Here is a 21,501-nt window from a genome sequence, read left to right as displayed (position 1 = left end):
AAACTGAAACCAGACTCAGAACACACATTGTAAAACAATCAAGTAGCCTGCAAGTTCCAACTACTCAGGATATCACGCGTAATCCACAATCATTAACTAATCAGCATACCTCAGCTACATCAACGACCCCAGGTGTTACCCCACTGACTCACCAGGAAGTTTCTACACAACAGGCAATTGCTGAGACATCAAACCAAACCCAGCCACCAGTATTTATAGAGGGAAGGCAGCTCAGGTCTCGCTGTGTTCGCCCTAGAACAAGGATAGAAGCACCAGCCTGAAGATGATGAGTGGGACCTCGTCGAAACGTCGCCAGAAATTTCCAAATCCTACACGGGAAGAAACCCAAATATGCCAAGACCGTCATACCTGTACCCGTGAAAATCTACGAAAACACACACACACACACACACATACACACATATGTGTGTGTGTGTGTGTGTGTTTGTAGATTTTCACGGATATATATTCTCACAATGTGAAAAATATCTTGCTGGAGAAAACGAAACATTTTAAATCATCCAATGCCTGATAAACATATAGTAGTCATATATCATCTTCCACTGGTGATCATTTCTGCCCACAGATTTGGTTAGAAATTTTGAAATTACCCTTTAAGCTACGATTAAAAAGTGATGAGGAAAAGATACAATCCTCACTGAAAGAGATATATTATCAGACTTTGGACCCAACGTGGCCGCTAAATCCTGTTTCTCTCCATTCCGAATCCCTTATTTTTGGCAGAAGATTCATACTCCAATCTACCTGATAGAGGTGTTGCTGCAGGGATAAAATGAAAAATACCTCTGTAGAGATATTTTTCCTCATTTTCCTTGATCCCCTATAGAACAGGTGAAAGATAAACACAGTAATAAATAAAACAAGATATTTTTGACAGCATCATCCAACTAAAAAGTAGAAATATAGTGTTTACCTGAAAATGCGTGCAAGATCTTTTGCTTCGATGCCTTTAAGAATATCCTGAATGATGGTAGGATTACTGGTTTCCGAAGATGTTGGCAAAGGTGGGCATTGTGCATGTCCATAGTAGCCTATCAAAAACCCCAAAATAAATAAACTCATAGCAGTGCAAAATAGCTTAAATATCCAGCAAAAGCCGCAGCAGTTGGTCTTTGGTGGATGCTGTGTCTGGTGAGAAATATAATCCAGATCTTCCTGGAGTCTTTCAAACCTTCCTTTGGGAGATACTGATGGTTGAATGGACTCCATGTCAACATGTTGTCCACTCTCAGTTGGTTGATGGACTATTCCATCCAAAGTAAAGTGATCAATGCTCAGCTCTTCCAGTTCTTTCTCCATGTCCCATTCTAACTCCAGGGAAGTGGCTTGAAGGTCTTCACTATCTAAATAGTGTGCATTCTGATCTCCGTGGACTTTTTGGTAAGCCATCCTTTTGTTTGTTGCATTAAATATGTATAATTATAAAGTCTTCAAACTAAGATGAAAGCCTGAAGAAGCGGGATAGATTCAGCCTTGAGAAGAGGAAACCAAGGAAGAAGAACAGGATAGCCATGTTCAAATCCCTGAAAAAAAGATCAAAACAGGAAATTGTAATAATAATAATAATAATAATAATAATAATAATAATAATAATAATAGAAGGGGACACAATCTGAAATTAGTTGGGGGAAAGATCAAAAGCAACATGAGAAAATATTATTTTACTGAAAGAGTAGTAGATCCTTGGAACAAACTTCCAGCAGACATGGTAGATAAATCCACAGTAAGTGAATTTAAACATGCCTGGGATAAACATATATCCATCCTAAGATAAAATACAGAAAATAGCATAAGGGCAGACTAGATGGACCATGAGGTCTTTTTCTGCCATAAGACTTCTATGTTTCAATAATAATAATAATGATGATAATAATAATAATAATAATAATAATAATAATAATAATAATAATAATAGAAGGGGACACAATCTGAAGTTAGTTGGGGGAAAGATCAAAAGCAACATGAGAAAATATTATTTTACTGAAAGAGTAGTAGATCCTTGGAACAAACTTCCAGCAGACGTGGTAGATAAATCCACAGTAAGTGAATTTAAACATGCCTGGGATAAACATATATCTATCCTAAGATAAAATACAGAAAATAGTATAAGGGCAGACTAGATGGACCACAAGGTCTTTTTCTGCCGTCAGACTTCTAGGTTTCTAGGTTTCTATAATAATAATAATAATAATAATAATAATAATAATAATAATAATAATAATAATAATAATAATCACAACAAAATACCTTACTCCGCCAGACTTGAAATTCTTCGATTAGACAACTTACAACTCCGTCGTCTCCGTTCTGACATAACTATAGTTCATAAAATCATATATCAAAATGTCCTACTTGTTAGTGACTACTTTACCTTCAACCGCAACAACACACAAGCACGAAATAGATTTAAACTAAATGTCAACCGCTCTAAACTAGACTGCAAAAAATACAGCTTCAGCAATAGAGTCATCAACGCCTGGAATGCACTATCTGACTCTGTGGTTTCTACTCCAAAACCTTTAAACTTAGACTATCTTCAATTGACCTCTCCCCCTTCTAAGACGTCTGTAAGGGGCGTGCATAAGCGCACCATTGTGTCTACCGTTCCTGTCCTACTGTTCTATTGTCTTCTATCATTACTTTTTATCATTACTTATCTAATGTTTTATTTGTACAAATTACCATCCTATAATTGTTTGACAAATACATAAATAAATAAAAATAAATAAAATAAAATATATACAGTGTTCCCTTGATTTTTGAACTTCGCGGAAAGTCTATACCACGGTTTTTCAAATATATTAATTAAAAAATACTTTGTGGGTTTTTTCCCTATACCACGGTTTTTCCCGCCCGATGACATCATATGTCATTGCCAAACTTTTGTCTGCCTTTAAAAAACATTTTTTAATAAACTTTAATAAATAAACATGGTGAGTAATAATCTAAATGGTTGCTAGGGAATGGGAAATTGTAATTTGGGGGTTTAAAGTGTTAAGGGAAGGCTTCTGATACTGTTCATAGCCAAAAATAGTGTATTTACTTCCGCATCTCTACTTCGCGGAAATTCGACTTTCGCAGGTGGTCTTGGAACGCATCCCCCGCAAAAATCGAGGAAACACTGTAATCCTAAACGCTTTTGGTATTACTATATTCTCAGTTTTATGTTAATTCCCTAATATTGGGTTTTCCCTTGTCTCTTTGTATAGACCTTGCTTTTTAAGATTTTTCACTTTCACAAAGAGTGAATATTATTTCATTTTTTTTGTCATTGTTAGTTTGTTCTCTTGATTTTTTTTTTAATGACTATAAAATATGACTATAAACTGGTCTGGGGCCTCTTTAGAGTTGAATTTATGGAAAAAAAAAAGTCTTACTACTTCCCAATTTTGCAGTGTGTGGATGCTTAAGAGTGCATGCTATAGTAAATACAAGCCAGACATGAAATCTTCTAAATTGCCTCTTTCATCAGAGCCAGAAATAAAAAAAAAATCAGAATTCTATAACAGCTGCCTTCGGATCTCTACACATTAAATAGAAAGCAACATGTAAAATCAAATGAGATGCTAAATGAAACAAAATCAATAAACATAAATTAGCAGGGTTCAAGTATGGACACTTGATAACTGCTTTAAGAAAAATGTTGGGCATTAGGATATATGCAAATTAGTAATGTTTATCAATCTATCCATGCAAGCATTTCAGAAAAATGACATTAAATTCCATGAAATGGTTGTTAGCGTGAATTAACAACTTTTTTAAAAAATTGGATAGGCTTTTCCAAATTGGATTAAGATTCCCTCAACAGTTCTTATTTCCATTAGGGGAATTTGTTATTACCAAAGTTTCTTTCAGAATGTTTTTTCAGATAGATGTCTGCATTAAGAATTGGCAGAAAGAGTTTTGTTTTGTTTTTTAATTCCCATTGCCTTAACTTTCATGGATGAGAAGAAGGGCGCCCTATAAATCTAAGAAATAAATAAATACAATAAAAAAAATTTAGACTGAAATTTCTGTTCGTCATCGTATATTTTTTCAGCAGCAACTTGTGAACTCAAAAAATGAGGAATTGTCATTACTATTTTAATTCTTGAAGCTCCCCTAGATATTTCTTAAATTTTTCAATTGAAACAAAACGTCCACTTTTCTCTCAAAAAATTTATCTAGTCATTAATCTAAATTAAAGAGGAGGGATAACTACTTCCTGCAAAAGACTGAACCAAGGCTTACCAAACAATTTGTAACTTGCAGTTAAGATCCACAATCCTTTGCTTTTCCCATTGAAATTAATTACTATTTGAACTGAATAATATTATAATGCCAATAATGACAAACTGTACACTTTTATAGAAAAAAAAATCAACAGTGATGTTAGTGGTGACAATTTGTTTCTATCATGTCCATCATGGCTGTTCTCCCATTTTCTATCTTCCCAAATCTGAATATACATATACATATACACGTACACATACACATACATTATGCATATACATTATACATATACATATACATATGCATGCGGAACCGCCTGCTACCGCACGAATCCCAGCGACCGATAAGGTCTCACAGAGTTGGCCTTCTCCGGGTCCCGTCGACTAAACAATGTCGTCTGGTGGGCCCCATGGGGAAGAGCCTTCTCTGTGGCGGCCCCGGCCCTCTGGAATCAACTCCCCCCGGAGATTAGAACTGCTCCCACCCTCCTTGTCTTTCGTAAACTACTCAAAACTCACTTATACCGCCAGGCATGGGGGATTTGAGACATCTTTCCCCCAGGCTCTTTATAATTTATGTTTGGTATGTATGTGTTGTCTGGTTTTAATGTGATAGGGTTTTAGTTATTTCTTTTAATATTAGATTTGTGCCACTATAATATTGTTTTTATCATTGTTGCGAGCCGCCCTGAGTCTTGGGAGAGGGGCGGCATACAAATCTAATAAATTATTATTATTATTATTATTATTATTATTATTATTATTATTATATACATTATACATATACAGTAATCCCTCGCTACTTCGCGGTTCATCTCTTGCGGATTTGCTACTTCACGGATTTTCAAAGGGGGCTTAAATCCATTTAATCCATTGAAAATTTTAAATCCATTACAATTTATAAAACTCTTCTACAGTACTACAGTACCTTATTAAAAAAACTGGTAGGATATCACATGCAGTTCCAGCTGAGAAACATTATAGGATGACTGTTTAATGCAAAGGGTGGGTTTTAAAAGTCCAAATACTCATTAAATACATAATATATATATATATATTTCCTCTACTTCACAGAAATTCGTTTTTCACGGGTGGTCTTGGAACGCATCCCTTGCAAAAAACGAGTTATCACTGTACATATACATATACACACAGACACACATGTATAAAATACATTTTTGCTGATAATGAAAAGGAAGGGAGACTACTATAGATTTGTTTCAGGCTTATTTGCCTTCATCAGGTACCCACATCCTTACTGGAATTTGAACCTGGAGTCTTTGCCTTGTAAGGCAGAGACCTTAGCCATTAGAATACAGGCTCATCTCCTGTATCAGCTTGTACCAGGGAAATGTTATATATGAATACAGACATACTGTACATATACTGTACTTTGTATCAGTTTTAGCAATTGTGTTTCTATATTTTTGATTACTGTACTATGATAAAGTATTAGTTGTCCAAATTAGTTCTTATAAACATTTAAGCAGCAGACAAATATGGGCTTTTTAAAAGGTTTTCTTATCTTTGAATTGTGAATTGAACAGAGCAATCAGCTATTTGCATTTTCTGAAGTTCATGTATCTGAATTGTGCCACGTGTTCATCATTATACAATAACTTTCTGAATATATTCAAAAGTGTGCCAACTCATGTAGGTACACTGGTTGCTATGACAACTACTAGTAGTGAAAACTTGATTATTTATTTTCACAATGTATATGCAGACATATGCCTATATCCACTTATATACACTACATCTCCCTTATTGGAAAATGATTGATGGATGATAGATGACAGATAGATCGATAGATCGATCGATCGATAGATAGATAGATAGATAGATAGATAGATAGATAGATAGATAGATAGATAGATAGATAGATCGATAGACAGACAGACAGACAGACGATAGAGGATAGGTAGATAGGTAGGTAGGTAGATAGACAGACAGACAGATGATAGAGGATAGGTAGATAGGTAGATAGGTAGGTAGATAGATAGATAGATAGATAGATAGATAGATAGATAGATAGATAGACAGACAGACAGACAGACAGACAGACAGACAGACAGACAGATGATAGAGGATAGGTAGACAGACAGACAGATGATAGAGGATAGGTAGATAGGTAGATAGATAGATAGATAGATAGATAGATAGATAGATAGATAGATAGACAGACAGACAGACAGACAGATGATAGAGGATAGGTAGATAGGTAGAGACAGACAGACAGACAGACAGACAGATGATAGAGGATAGGTAGATAGGTAGATAGACAGACAGACAGATAGACGATAGAGGATAGGTAGATAGGTAGATAGACAGACAGACAGACAGACAGACAGATGATAGAGGATAGGTAGATAGGTAGATAGGTAGATAGATAGATAGATAGATAGATAGACAGACAGACAGACAGACAGACAGACAGACAGACAGACAGACAGATGAGTGACTGAGTGATTGACTGGTTGATTTTTGGTATTATGTGGATATCCATAATTTTGAAAATGTCCTCAGAAAAAGCTCATAGTTACTTGATATATAAGTTATAGAAATTGAGTTAACTGTATATGGGATTTGTCAAACACCTTAACTTGATTTTGTTCTTGAGCCTCATTATATATATTTTTTTTCTGTACAACAACAACAAAATCTTTCTCCTCAGTTCATTCAGAACAAAACCCCCATCAAGAGCCCAATGAAAAGACAGATTATGTGTCCTTGATAGAAAAGAGAGATAATAAAAATGCTAGTGGCTGTAATCCAAAGTATCAAGGTCAGTGCTGAATTTCAAATGCTTGGCTCCACTTTAGTCACATTATATATTTCTGTAACACTAATCACACTTCCACCTCTTCGTGGCTTTCTATCATTCTTTTGCCAATTCATCTCATATTTAACAATCTTCTCCATTTCCAAAGCCCTCAGCTACAAAAAAAAACCCTGCCCCGTATTATTCAGTGGAAGTGTTGCTCACGACATAAAAGATAATGCAGTCAAAAGGACGTGCCCAAGGGTTGACATATTGGAGTGACAATCAAGTTACTCAACGCATCACAGTGATGGTTCAAGGAAACTTTCAATTCATGGTTGTGTTCTGACATGGATACATTCCCAAGGGCATGACCCTCCTGCCCGTCTCCATGAATATTGGAGTTGAATGTGCACAAAACTGTCAACAACTGAGGATGCGACAAAATAGGATATTCTGTATATTTCTTTATCAGTTCTTTGTATTTTATGTGTGTGTGTTTGTGTGTGTGTATTCAACCAAAAAATGGGGGTGGACAGAAAAATGGAAACACTTGACTTTTTGGCATCCTAATGTTTGAACATGTTCAAATCAATCAAAACTTGGCATATTTTAATGTTTTGTTTTTTAAAAAAATTTGTTATTTGATATTTTAAAAAAAACTACCTTCTTTTTTTACAGAAATTTAAGGAAATTGGTTACAACCTTCTAGAAATGGCAGACCTCTCAGACTTTCAAAGAGGCCCAATTGTTGGTGCTCGAATGGCAGGCGCTAGTGTAACAGAAAGTGCCCGAATGTTTGGCGTTTCAAGAGATAATGTCTCAAAAGTAATGACTGCTTTTGAAAGAGAAGGGAGTTTCCCCCCCCCTATACTTTTTAACTCTTTAAGAAAGTTTCTTATCGAAATACTTGCTGCAAAATACAGTACCTCCCATAGAAATGAACAGAGTAGGTCAGCCAACACTCCATGTGTATCAAAGTTAGAGTGATTTGTTTGAGCATTTCTAAAGAGGTTCTACAATAACCTTCACCAGTGCAGTCTATGGCCTTCAGCTTATTAAACTCCATTTATAGAAACAAAACAAAATTAACAGCAGTTTAAATAGGGAATCAGATCTAGATCTGGTGAAAATATTCTTTCTCTCACACACAATTTTTTTTTCCCTTCAAGAATCATTAAACTAATCTCATCCAAAGCTGTCAGTGTTTGCACAAGCTGTGTTTCCATCTGGTATAATTAAAAGGTGAGAATGCCCTGTACCTTTTACAATAAACTTTTGGCTTTTGGGGAAAAAAAGTGACACAAAATCACATTGACACTATAACTGGAAAAATCAAGGATGAAACTGGTGATTTTCATTCATCTTCCTATTGCCATAAATCTTTATTCCCAGGATAAAATCAAGGTGGACAATTCAAGTCATAGAGATCTAAATTGATTGATCCAATAGAGATCTAAATTGATTGATCCAAACCCCTATGAATCAAGAAACTGCCAAAGAAGCCAACAGAGGAATATCTAAGAGCACCTACACAGACAAGCAAGACACCAGGATATAAACGGACATCAAACAGCCTTCTTGACTAGCACTGATGATGTTAACCTCATTAAAACATATTTATTTGGGTCTCATTGCATTGGGGAAATCGCATTCGATGACAGTGGAGCGGCAGAAGAAACAACCAACAGTGGCATCAAAATAACAATTGCCAGAGGAAAAACCCAAGCACAACTGCTAACCCATACTCATTAAAAGACCTTGGAAAACTAATATCAAATGACCTAAGTGCTAAAGCCCACTGCAACAATATCGCCAAAAAAGCTTCTAGAGTTGTTAATCTGATCCTACGTAGCTTCTGCTCCAGCAATCTCACACTACTCACAAGAGCCTACAAAACTTTTGCCAGACCCATCCTAGACTACTGCTCATTTGTCTGGAACCCATACCACATCTCAGACATCAACACCCTTGAAAATGTCCAAAGATATTTCACCAGAAGAGACCTTCACTCCTCCACTCGAAACAGAATATCCTACGAAAATAGACTAACAATCCTGGGCCTAGAAAGCCTAGAACTACGGCGCCTAAAACACGATTTGAGTATTGCCCACAAGATCATATGCTGCAAAGTCCTGCCGGCAGTGACTACTCAGCTTCAACCGCAACAACACAAGAGCACGCAACAGATTCAAACTTAATACAAACCGCTCCAAACTTGACTGTAAAAAATATGATTTCAACAATCGAGTTATTGAAGTGTGGAACTCATTACCGGACTCAATTGTGTCAACCCCTAACCTCCAACATTTCTCCCTTAGACTCTCCACGATTGACCTCTCCAAGTTCCTAAGAGGCTAGTAAGGGGCATACATAAGTGCACTGGTATGCCTTTCGTCCCCTGTCCAATTGTCTTTCCTCTCTTTCACCTATCTTATATATTCTCTTCCTTTCATATATCCTCTCCTCTAAGTTCACGTTTACCCTTATATATATTACCACATGTCTATTTTTCTTCCTATGTATTTGTGTATTGGACAAATGAATAAAATTAAAATAAAATTAAAAAATTAAAAAATAACTGCACAACTTTTTCATGGGGGAAAATGTCTATCTCCCAATCTAGAAGCAATCAAGGAAGAGGGAGGTGTCAAAAAAAGGTTTTTTTTTTTTTTAAAAAAAAAGGTTTTGATTGATATGCATAAAAATGAAGGAGTTTTGATTAAAAAATCACAGTCAAAATTTTGATTTTTCTGAATTTTTGATGCACAATACAAATACCCTATACTAGGGGTAGGCGAAGTTGACTCTTCTATGACATGTGGACTTCAACTCCCAGAATTCCTGAGCTAGAATGATTGGCTCAGGAATTCTGGGAGTTGAAGTCCACAAGTCATGGAAGAGCCAACTTTGCCTACCGCTGCCTCATACCAACTTGAGCATGCTGGGTCTGAGAAAATGCCCTCTCTGTTTCTTATTTCCGCACCATTAAAATGTTCATTTAAGGCTTCTGTTCCATGCGGCAATTAACTGCAAAATGACATTTCATTTTTCAAGATCTGTATTTTCCCGCCCACACATGTAGATATGTACACAGAGAGCCACGATACTTTCCATTCAGGTGACATTTTCACAGTTCCTAATTAGACAAATGCATCCATAAATTAAAAACGACAAAGGGAAAATTGTACATTGAAGTATTTTAAATAGCCATCAAAGGAAAGTGACAAGCTTTCTTACGGAATGTGTTGGGTGATAAAAGAGGACGGCGGCGAAGACGAACAAGACTAACAATCAGCTTTAGTTTAGCCTTGGCATAACACATTTACTCCCCTTAGTGGGAATTGGTTGTCCCAAAGCTAGAGACCTGTGTATGTGAACTGTGTTAATCATCTGGTATGAGCATTCACTGCTTACTCTGGGGACAAGAGCAAAATGAAAGGGTACAGTAAAGGAAACAGATGGGCAGGTGGCTAAAACCACTTTGCACTTGACTTGTAACCCTTGGAGAGCACTAACAGAAGTGGAATCCTTAACCTTTGAGAAAAACTAAGCATCTTTTATTTTGTTAATAAGGTAGCCCACTCTCCGGCTCATGTTATATACAATATCAATAGATGAGTGCTATATTATAAAGATCCTCTTTCTCTGTTTCCTCCCTCCCTTCCTCCTTCCCTCCCTCCCTTCTTCTCAATCTCTTCCATTCCTCCCTGCATGCCATCATCCTTCTCAAGCCTATCTCCTTCCTTCTTCCTTTCCTTCCTTCTTCCCTCCTTCCCTCCCTCCCTCCCTCTCCTTCCAAAATTGCAATGAAACTCAAAGTAGATTGCACAATCTCTCTCTTTTTATCATCCATCCATCCCTATCTATCTATCTATCTATCTATCTATCTCTATCTATCTATCTATCTATCTATCTATCTATCTATCTATCTATCTATCTATCTACCTACCTACCTATCTACCTCTCTCTGAGCTGTGTACAATATCTACTTCCTAACCTCCATAATTCAGACTAAACTGAGTTGCATGGGATTGGGCAGCATGAAAGTCAAACAAACGAACAAACAAATGATAGATAGATAGATAGATAGATAGACAGACAGACAGACAGACAGACAGACAGACAGACAGACAGACAGACAGACAGACAGACAGACAAACTCCATATAAATTCATAAAATCTCATATAAATAAAGCAAACAACCAGTTAAATCTTAAAACTTTCTATTGACAGAGGAACCAGTTCCCAAAGCCTGACACACATAAACCAATCTCCAATCTTGAATCATGAAGCGCTTTAATAGTGACAACTGACAGTTCCAATTGCACCTAGAACTCAGCTTGCATTTAATTCCTCTTAATGTGCCTGTGATCTCGCTTAGTACACATTCCAACAGAGATTAAATCTTGGAAAGGGCTCCATTTTTAAGCCTCTTTGCTTTTTCTCATACAACGATAGGTTGAATCTTTAACACAACCAGTGTTTATCATTGTTGTGTGCTATACAGCTTTCCAAAAGGGGGGTCTACTTAGCAAGATCTCTAATGCTTGGCTAGAAAGGGATAGCAAAACCTAATATGGTTAGTAAAAAAGGTGATTGTAATCTAAATGGCAGTTCATGAACTTTCCTATGGGTGGATAATGGTTTTGACTCTTGAGGGCTTAGAATAGTCTTCATTAAACATTAATCCCATGTAGAACTATATAATAAAATTTCAGTGAACGAACACATTACAAGTAAAGTGCTGTAACTTATGTCAACATTTGCTGATCTCAAAAAGTGTTAATATTTGGATGGCAGACTAGTAAGAAAACACTGGGCTATAAGCGAGACTCTTTTTTTAAAATCCTAATAGAAAGTGTTGGCAAGCCCATTCTGAAATGTCATCAAGAAAACTTTGTGAAGGTACCACCAATTCAGTAGAAGAAAAGCATTATAACTCTTCAATTAAAACTCTTCTCTATACCCCTAGGTCAGGCCTGTCAAACTGACAGCCCATGGGCCGGATATATCACATGCAGTCGACACCCACCTCAGTACTTGTGGCTTAGAGGTTAATATTCTACCTTGCATGCAGAAGGCTACAAGTTCAAATACCAGTAAGGGTATGTCTGTCTGATGAAGCCATAACAAGGTCAAAATGGATCTATAACAGGCTCCCTTCCTTTTCACTTATCAGCAAAAATGTGTGTGTGTGTGTGTGTGTGTGTGTGTATGTGTATATATGTATATGTAGGATTTAGAGATTCCTGGCGAGGTTTCGGTGAAGTCCCACTCGTCATCTTCAGGCTGGTCCTTCTGTCCTTGTTCTAGGTGTTCACTCTAGAACAAGGACAGAAGCACCAGACCAGCCTGAAGATGACGAGTGGGACCTCATTGAAACGTCGCCAGAAATCTCTAAATCCGACACGGGAAGAAACCCGAATATGCCAAGACCTTTATACCTGTACCCGTGAAAATCTACAAACACACACACACACACATATGCCTTGGAAATGGCCCTGGGTTGGGCCGAGAGGCAAATAAGGAGCTGTGATGTTCCTTCAATACACCAGGGTGATTCGACACAAAAATATGTAACCCTTCCCTGGTGCAGAGCTGAAGGGATTGGATACTGTAGTCTAGAGGATAATTATCTGCCTTACAAGGCAAAGGTTGCAGGTTCAAGTCCCAGTGGGTATGGCTAGCTGATGAGGCCAAAACAAGGCCGAAATAGATCTATCCTAGTCTCCCTTAATTTTCAAATTCAGCAAAAAAAACAACAACATGTGACATATATATATATATATATATATATATATATATATATATATATGTGTGTGTGTGTGTGTGTGTTTGTGTGTGTGTGTGTATTTATGTACATACCCCTATATACTGTACATCACCTTCAGGTGCACACACAGAAGCAAAATCTCACGTGGGGGCACATGCACATGTGTTGGGCGTATGGGTGCCCAAACTGGCCTTGGAATCCTGGTAGCGGTAGCAGTAGGAAAAGGTAAGCGGAGCCCTTCACTGGTCAGTAACCTGTGGCTCTGGAGCTGCATTTGGCTCTTTCATCCCTCCGCTGTGGCTCCCTGTCATTCAAAATATAACCATCAATGTGTGATACCCACTGGCGCACAATTTATTGAGCTTTTCGACCCTTGGTAGACCAACCATGGATAAATCCAAGAAAAGTAAAGTTTCAGAGGAAAACAGACCATTTAATTCAACTACATATTCTGTGGACGCTCAGGAAATGGTCAGGCACAGAAAGGGTTTTGTGGCTCCCGGTGATTTCTTTTCTGTGGGAAATGCGTCCAAGTGGCTCTTTGAGTGTTTAAGGTTGCCGACCCCTGGCCTAGACCTACCCTTTAGCAAATATGCAAATCTTGGGAGGTGGGGAAACCAACATCCACTAATTTGTTTTTGCTTTATCTCCGAGTTTACGGAGAGGGGTGACATACAAATCTAATAAATTATTATAATAATTATTATCTGTATTACAGAAATTCCTCTGACTTTGGTTATTTCCTGCTGATTTACACCAGTAAGGAGAGATTTAGTTCGAGTGTTCATAATGAAAGAAATACATCAGGCTAATAAAATATTTAAAAACTGAGTGACTACATTTACAGTTAAAAGAGAATTTTAAAAGCTACCTTAGGAATGAAGATAGTTACCATAGCATCAACACCCTCCCCCCCCCCACTATTTCTGAAACTTGTCAAACACCATGTTTAAATAACAGCAAACAGGCTTACAACAGATGATATATTTATAGAGAGTCAAGAGGAATTAAAAACTATTAAGAAAGCTTCTTTGCACCCATTGTAAAATGTACCACATTGTTTCAATATTTTATTTATAAACAGGGACATTATTAAAAGTAAAAGATCTCCAATAGCACATAAATGTAATGCTGTTATGAGATTAAATGTCAGGCAAATGGCATGAAAAAATAATATTCCAATCATTATAAAACAGAAGTAATCTGAGTAGCTTTATAAATTCAAGGTAGCCGTGTAAACAACCATGTTTATTATATTCAAGAAAGTAAATTTTTCCCATTTCAAATGCAAGTTTTGATTGGTGCTGTTCTCCATTTACGAAGTCAAAGCTTTGAAATACAGTGGTAACTCTATTTACGAACATAATTCGTTCCGTGACCAGGTTCTTAAGTAGAAAAATTTGTAAGAAGAAGCAATTTTTCTCATAGGAATCAACGTAAAGGCAAATAATGTGTGCGATTGGGGATACCACAGGGAGGTTGGAGACCCTGTTTCCTCCCAGGAGATTCTTAGAGAGGCCCCACAGAGGCCTCTCCCCACCTTTTCCGGCCCTGTTTCCTCCCAGGAGATTCCTAGAGAGGCCCCACAAAGGCTTCTCCCTGCCTTTTCCGGTTATAGTTTTGGAGGCTCGGGTTTGTAAGTGGAAAATGGCTCTTGAGAAGAGGCAAAAAAATCTTGAACACCCAGTTCTTATCTAGAAAAGTTCGTAAGTAGAGGCGTTCTTAGGTAGAGGTATATATTCAATATCCATTTATTCAGAGCATCCATTTATTTTAACACAGAAAATCTGTTAACAGATGCAAAATATACAGATGTGTTGGAACTGCATCCTGTAGAACATATGGGAAATTGCTGTCCCAAGACATCTGTAGAATGCCAGGCATCAGAAAGTTCAGATGGTCAATATTAGCATCCAAGTGTGTTGGACTGCTCAGCTCATTGGGGTATTTTAGATGCTGTCCAAATGTGGAAAGCCAATTAGCACTGGGTCAGAAGGGAAGTTTTCCCCCTCAATAACCCTGTCTTTGTTCTGGGTTAATCTAGCTCTGCAGTGAAAACAGCGAACAGAAGGGGAACAAAAGTTTAACGCTCTTCTTAGTTGCCACCATAAGGTGGCCATGCAAAATTAAATTTCTTTAGAAATTTCCATTTTTAGCTAATTTCAGTTCCAAACATGGCATGTAAAACAAACTGTTAATGCAATGTATGAAACTGTGTTGGATGCTACAATACATATAAACCAACAATGTAGGTTTAAGGATTGTTCCTGAGAAGTGTACAGTTGGCCATAAGTGGGAGCCAACAGAGTTCCTCTCGGGGGAGTATTATTGATTAGTTGCTGTGTGTATAGAACTGTGTGCTGATACAGTGCTACCTCTACTTAATAATGCCTCTACTTAAGAACTTTTCTAGATAAGAACCGGGTGTTTGAGATTTTTTTGCCTCTTCTTAAGAAACATTTTCTACTTAAGAACCCAAGTCCGGAAAAATGTCCCAGGAAATTTGAGAGCGGCACGAAGGGGCGGCCAGTTTCCTGCAGAGTTGGCCTTCTCCGGGTCCCGTTGACCAAACAATGTCATTTGGCGGGCCCCAGGGGAAGAGCCTTCTCTGTGGCAGCCCCGGCCTTCTGGAATCAACTCCCCCCAGAGATTAGAACGGTCCCCACCCTCCTTTTCTTTCGCAAATTACTCAAGACCCACCTTTATCACCAGGCATGGGGGAACTGAGACATCCTCCCCCAGACTTTTATATTTTATGTTTGGTATGTATGTGTTGTATGGTTTAAATTGTTGGGGTTTTAGATATGTTTTATTTTAATATTAGATTTTTTTTCATTGTTATATTGTTCCTATTATTGTTGTGAGCCGCCCCGAGTCTTTGGAGAGGGGCGGCATACAAATCTAATAAATAATAACAATAACAATAATAATAATATTCCCCCTGGGTTTCTCTCTCTAGAACAGTGTATGGGAGGCAGGCTCGCGCTAGGTGTATGGGAGGCGTGTGCTTCTCCTCGTCGCCTCAGAGTCCCTGTTTTTTTTTTTAAGCCTTAAAATTTCGGATTTTTTTGATTCCCCTCATATCACCTTCTTCCTTCAGCAGCAACTGTCCTCCTCCTCTTCTTCCTCCTCCTCCTCCCACACAAATTCCAAGCTTTTACTTCTTTCCTAATGGGTTTGCACACATTATTTGCGTTTACATTGATTCCTATGGGAAAAATTGCTTCTACTTACAAACTTTTCTACTTAAGAACCTGGTCACAAAACTAATTAAGTTCTTAAGTAGAGGTATCACTGTATCTGGTTTGGCTTATAGATATCTGGTATGGCTTATATGTGTATAATTTGGATTGTATAACGACTACCCTATTGTATATCTGTACATAATATACCTACTCTATTTTTACTAGTCTGGTTAATTTGACTGAATAATCCATAGCTGCCACATTTACTCTGTCTTAAGTTTCTTTTAGGGATATTATATTTTTTCCTAAGCAATTTAACCCAAACCAAAAAAGATGTGCGATTGGGAAAAGGATATCTCCATGCAGTATGCCAATAATGGTTTTGGCAACAAATGTTCCATCACTGATTTTTATTTATTCATTTTGGCTTAATATAAAAAGGGGCTTTTGTTAAGATGGTTTCTCAGGAATTCCTTGTATCACCATTTTATTGAGTCATTTATGGATGGGCACCAGCATGTTGGTTAATTGCAATATAAGCTTACATATAAGCATTGTAAATATTGCTTATATGTAAGATGAGGAGAAGGCATCGTAGAACTCCCAGGGCCATATAAGTTTAGCTTGCCTAAAATTATCTTAATGGCTGTTCACAATATTGGAAGGATATTTTCTGAGAGAACCGAAACTCTCCTAGATGGCAGCTTGCAAATGCAATGGGTTTGTTTTATCTCTGGATGGGCAGAAGTTTGGGTTCACGTCATGGTTGTCCCAAAGGTACTTTCTTTCAAATGGCAACTGGACTTTCCTCTTTGGCTTGAAGACATTTTACTTCTCATCCCAAAAGTTTCTTCAGTTCTGACTAAATGGTGGAGAATGGAAGGATTCATATTCCATGCAATCATCTGGTCATTAGCACTTTTTCTGAGAGTTGTTGAGGCCAATTGCAGGTTTATCTGTGCCCCTGAATCCTGCAATTTTTTCTGGAAATCCTTTCATACTCCCACACCATTCAAGGAGTGTTATGATATGCTGGTTGATTCAAATATCAACCAACAAATGCTCTATCCTCCACATTGGCAAAAAGAATCCTAACCACACATACGAACGGAATAAACAATCTCTCACCGCTAACCCACATTCTGTAAAAGACCTTGGAATACTAATATCGAATGACCTAAGTGCTAAAGCCCACTGCAACAATATCACCAAAAAAGCCTCTAGAGTTGTTAACCTGATCCTACGCAGCTTCTGCTCAGGCAATCTCACTCTACTCACAAGAGCCTACAAAACTTTTGCCAGACCCATCTTAGACTACTGCTCATCTGTCTGGAACCCATACCACATCTCAGACATCAACACCCTTGAAAATGTCCAAAGATATTTCACCAGAAGAGCCCTTCACTCCTCCACTCGAAACAGAATATCCTACAAAAATAAACTAATAATCCTGGGCCTAGAAAGCCTAGAACTACGTCACCTAAAACACGATTTGAGTATTGCCCACAAGATCATATGCTGCAATGTCCTACCAGTCAATGACTACTTCAGCTTCAACCACAATAACACAAGAGCACGCAACAGATTCAAACTTAATACGAACCGCTCCAAACCTGACTGTAAAAAATATGATTTCAACAATCGAGTTATCGAAGCGTGGAACTCATTACCGGACTCAATTGTGTCAACCCCTAACCCCCAACACTTCTCCCTTAGACTCTCCACGATTGACCTCTCCAGATTCCTAAGAGGCCAGTAAGGGGCTTACATAAGTGCACTGGAGTGCCTTTCGTCCCTTGTCCAATTGTCTTTCCTTTCTTTCGCCTATCTTATATATTCTCTTCCTTTCATATATCCTCTCCTCTAAGCCCACTTTCACCCTCTTTTATATTATCACATGTCTATTTTTCTTCCTATGTATTTGTGTATTGGACAAATTAATAAATAAATAAAAATAAATAAATAAAATGATGCAACACCAAACAAATCAATCTACCGGTAGTACCGTGTTTCCCCGAAAGTAAGACAGTGTCTTACTTTCTTTTTACCCCCAAAAGCCCCACTACGTCTTACTTTCGGGGTATGTCTTACATTGGAAAAAAATTGAAAGGGTCGCGTTCCCGAAGGCATCTCCCCAGAGTCCAGAAGGGCAGCCGCGGGACAGGAGCCTCGTGAGCCCTTTTCCAAGTTCAACCTCAGGGCTCCAAGCGGCGTGCACGCGTGGAGCCACAGACGCATGTCGGGGAAGCGTGTGTCTGGAGGGGAGGAGCCGCTCTGCGCAGTTGGGCAGCCCCACCTGCCTGCTGGAAAGGAGGCGGGCGAAGGAGGGCGCAGCTCCGGCCGCTCGCCTCGGAGCTGGTCGGCCTCGCTGGCCGCTTACAGCCGAGCCTCGGCAGGTCTCGGTTGCTGGGACAAGCACCTTCGCTGCAAGCCGCCGCCCGCTCGGCTCGCTTCGGACCAGCGCCGTCCTTCGCTTTGCCAAGCCAGGGAAGAGGCGGTGGCGCCGCGGCGAGGCGAGGCGAAGGCGAGGGGCGTGCGGGGAGCTTGGAAGCGACGTCATCGGGCTCCCCCCCGGCAATACCATGTTTCCCCGAAAGTAAGACATATGTCTTACTTTTGGGGTACGGCTTATATTAGCCGACCCCCCTGAAACCCCCGATACGTCTTACAATCGGGGGTGTCTTACTATCGGGGAAACAGGGTATATCTAGGTGCTATCTACCATGGGTAACAAATGAATGTTAGATATATATCAATCACCTTCATTTTTAAAAAAAATCATAAACATTTACACAGTTATGGAAAGATCCAGCAAAACATTTAGTTAATATAGATACCTATATACAGATATATGTGCACGCACACACCTATTTTAAATATTCATAGATGTGGAAACAAGATGGAATGGACTTGCAACATATCAGAATGGAGTTAAATAAGCAAGCAAACAAAGATCAGAAATAAATGACTTATGTAGGACTGGTCAAATTTATATTTTACATTACTTTCATAACAGATGTGCATGCCACAAACCAGTCTTCTCTGAACTTGGCAAATTTAAGTTGTATCAATTTCAGCTCTCAAAATTCCCCAGCCAGAAATTTTGGCTAGGGAATTCAGGAAGTTGAGGTTCACACATCTTAAGGTTGCCAAATGTGAAAAACACTTGTCTTTTTTCAGACTTTGCTAATAATTAAAGATTATAGCTTGCCCAAGAAAACAGAGCTACACAGACTCTTCCCCTCTCCAATATTGTTTCTTTATTAAAATTTAAATGAAAGTAATTGCAAGAGACAGAATTATCTCCTGTTAATCCACCATCTGGCAGATGATATAAACACCTCAATTATCTGGGCTGCAGTTTATTTGGCAAATCCACAATGCCATTACTTTCATCGGCACACATTAAAGTGATTTCCTTTTGATATCAAAGTCATCACAGTCCTAAAACTATTCTAAAGTGCAAAGACAGAGGCAGCAATGCTCAGCTCTCAAACAATTTGAGGTATATTCAGAGAACGTTTCTTGAGCTGCATTTAAGTACCAAAGAAACAACTAAAAGATCCTGTTGTGGTTAGCTCTGGCCCAGCTCCTGCCACAAGCAATGTGGAGGTAGATGTGGGGGAGACATCCACATACCAAAGGCCTGTTTTGCTTCCAGTAGAATCTGTCTCCTCTGACCAAGGAAGCGTCAGTGACAGGGAAGAGGGGAGTTTGGTAGACAGCCCAGGAGGAGATCAATCATCTGCATCATCCCTGGATTCTGAACAAGAATTAATGACACATCCACGCATGCATAGAGTGATGCATAGGAGACAACAACTGAAGTATTATTACAAGAGAAAATGAGGCTACCTGTGGTTGGGTGGGGCTGCTGTAATTAGTGCTACAGATAAAAGTGCAGCCTGGTGTGTTAGCCTCATGGCAGTTTATCTGATTCATTGTTTTGTCAAGATCGTGGTTTTTTGCTGTTCAGGATTGTGTGTGTGGACTCTCTGGACTTTAGAATTGGACTCAATTTCCTAGTTATTAGGTGAGCAATTGGATTGCATTTCACCTGTGCCTTGTGTGTACCAGAAAATCCCTTTGACATTTAAAAAGGGAGCTGTTTCTGTTTTTCTGTTTATAAAAACTTTTGAGTTTTCCTTTTATTGTGTGGTGTGTGTCTTCCTGGACTAATTACCCTGTAATTACAGGCGGTTGAAACACGCCAGCAGAATAGATCCACAAAAAACCCTGTTATTATACTGAAATTTCATTGTGGATAACATTAAATGAACCAGAGGTTGTAAATGGGCTGGATTTTCACATTGTAGTAGCTGTAATGTTGATCTTTCCTTAGGAGATTATTTCAAGGTAGAAAAACCCAGTTAGCTACCAGGGATCCCACTTTAGGAATAACAACACCAAGGTAAAAGATTCCCTGTGGATTTCCCTCCACCCATTGTTGCCAACTGTACATAGAATAGAAGAGAATAGAATAGAATTTTTATTGGCCAAGTGTAATTGGACACACAAGGAATTTGTCTTGGTGCATATGCATACATAGAAAAAAAGAGATACATTTGTCAAGAATCATGTGGTACAACACTTAATGATTGTCATAGTGGTCAAATAAGCAATGAAGAAACAATCAATATTAATAAAAATCTTAGGATTTGGCATATGGCAGTGCTCATATCTGTTTCAAGGCCATTGATCCCGTGCTGTCTGAAAACATTTCTGTGGTCATGTGGCCAGTATGACATCAAGGAGCACTGTTACTACTCCACCGAAGTGGTACCCATTTATTTACTTGCATTTGCATGCTTTCAAACTGCTAGGTTGGCAGGAGCTGGGGCAGGGACAGAAGCTCACCCTGTCATATGGTGCTTGGGCAGGGGTGGGCTGCTGCCCGGACATGGTGGGGGACACACACAGTGGGGTAGCAAAAGTGGAGCTCCACCACAGAGCACCCAATTTGCACTGAAAGATATTGAAACAAAATGCAGGGCATCCTGCATAAGCCACGCACACAGCATGGTAGTAAAAAATTTGTTAGTCCTTTACTGTGCTTGGGTCTCGAATAAGGGCTGCCAGGTTTTCCAATTTTATTTATTTTATTTATTCATTTGTCCAACAGACAAATACATAGGAATAAAAATAGACATGTAGTAATATATATAAGGGTAAAGTGAACTTAGAGGAGAGGATATATGAAAGAAGAACCGTTGCACTTACCTGAACGGTCTTCTCGCTGCACTGCAAGGAGAGTCCAATCATGGGTTATTCTTCAGCCTTGCTGGAAGGGACTGAGTTAAAAATTAGCATAAATAACCGGTCCAACCCCTTTGTTACCCTTCCTGTGTCAGTCTTATAATAAAACAAAGTCATAGTGACAGTAAACCAGTAACTTTTATTGACCAACTGAACATACGAAAGACCAACACTTAACAAGAAAACTGTGACCCTGGGCCGAATAGCCGGGTGGGTTTGGACTCTCCTTGCAGTGCAGCGAGAAGACCGTTCAGGTAAGTGCAACGGTTCTTCTCCACTTGCACTGCTACG

The 21,501-nt window shown here is 38.6% G+C and overlaps 1 protein-coding gene across 1 annotated transcript in view; it reads right to left on the bottom strand.

Annotated features, from left to right (window-relative positions):
• NAALADL2 (N-acetylated alpha-linked acidic dipeptidase like 2) overlaps positions 1-21,501 on the bottom strand; it is a 716,175-nt gene that overhangs the window by 478,877 nt on the left and 215,797 nt on the right. The window contains exon 2 of the mRNA XM_070753658.1: positions 935-1,544. Coding sequence (XP_070609759.1) covers positions 935-1,410 — 476 coding nt within the window. The 5' untranslated portion in view covers positions 1,411-1,544. The remainder of the gene's footprint in view (positions 1-934; positions 1,545-21,501) is intronic.

Source organism: Erythrolamprus reginae, chromosome 5 (assembly GCF_031021105.1).
Source record: "Erythrolamprus reginae isolate rEryReg1 chromosome 5, rEryReg1.hap1, whole genome shotgun sequence".
NCBI lineage: Eukaryota > Metazoa > Chordata > Lepidosauria > Squamata > Dipsadidae > Erythrolamprus > Erythrolamprus reginae.
Note: the sequence above shows the minus strand (reverse complement) of the source record. Positions and strands in the feature narration are given on the sequence as shown.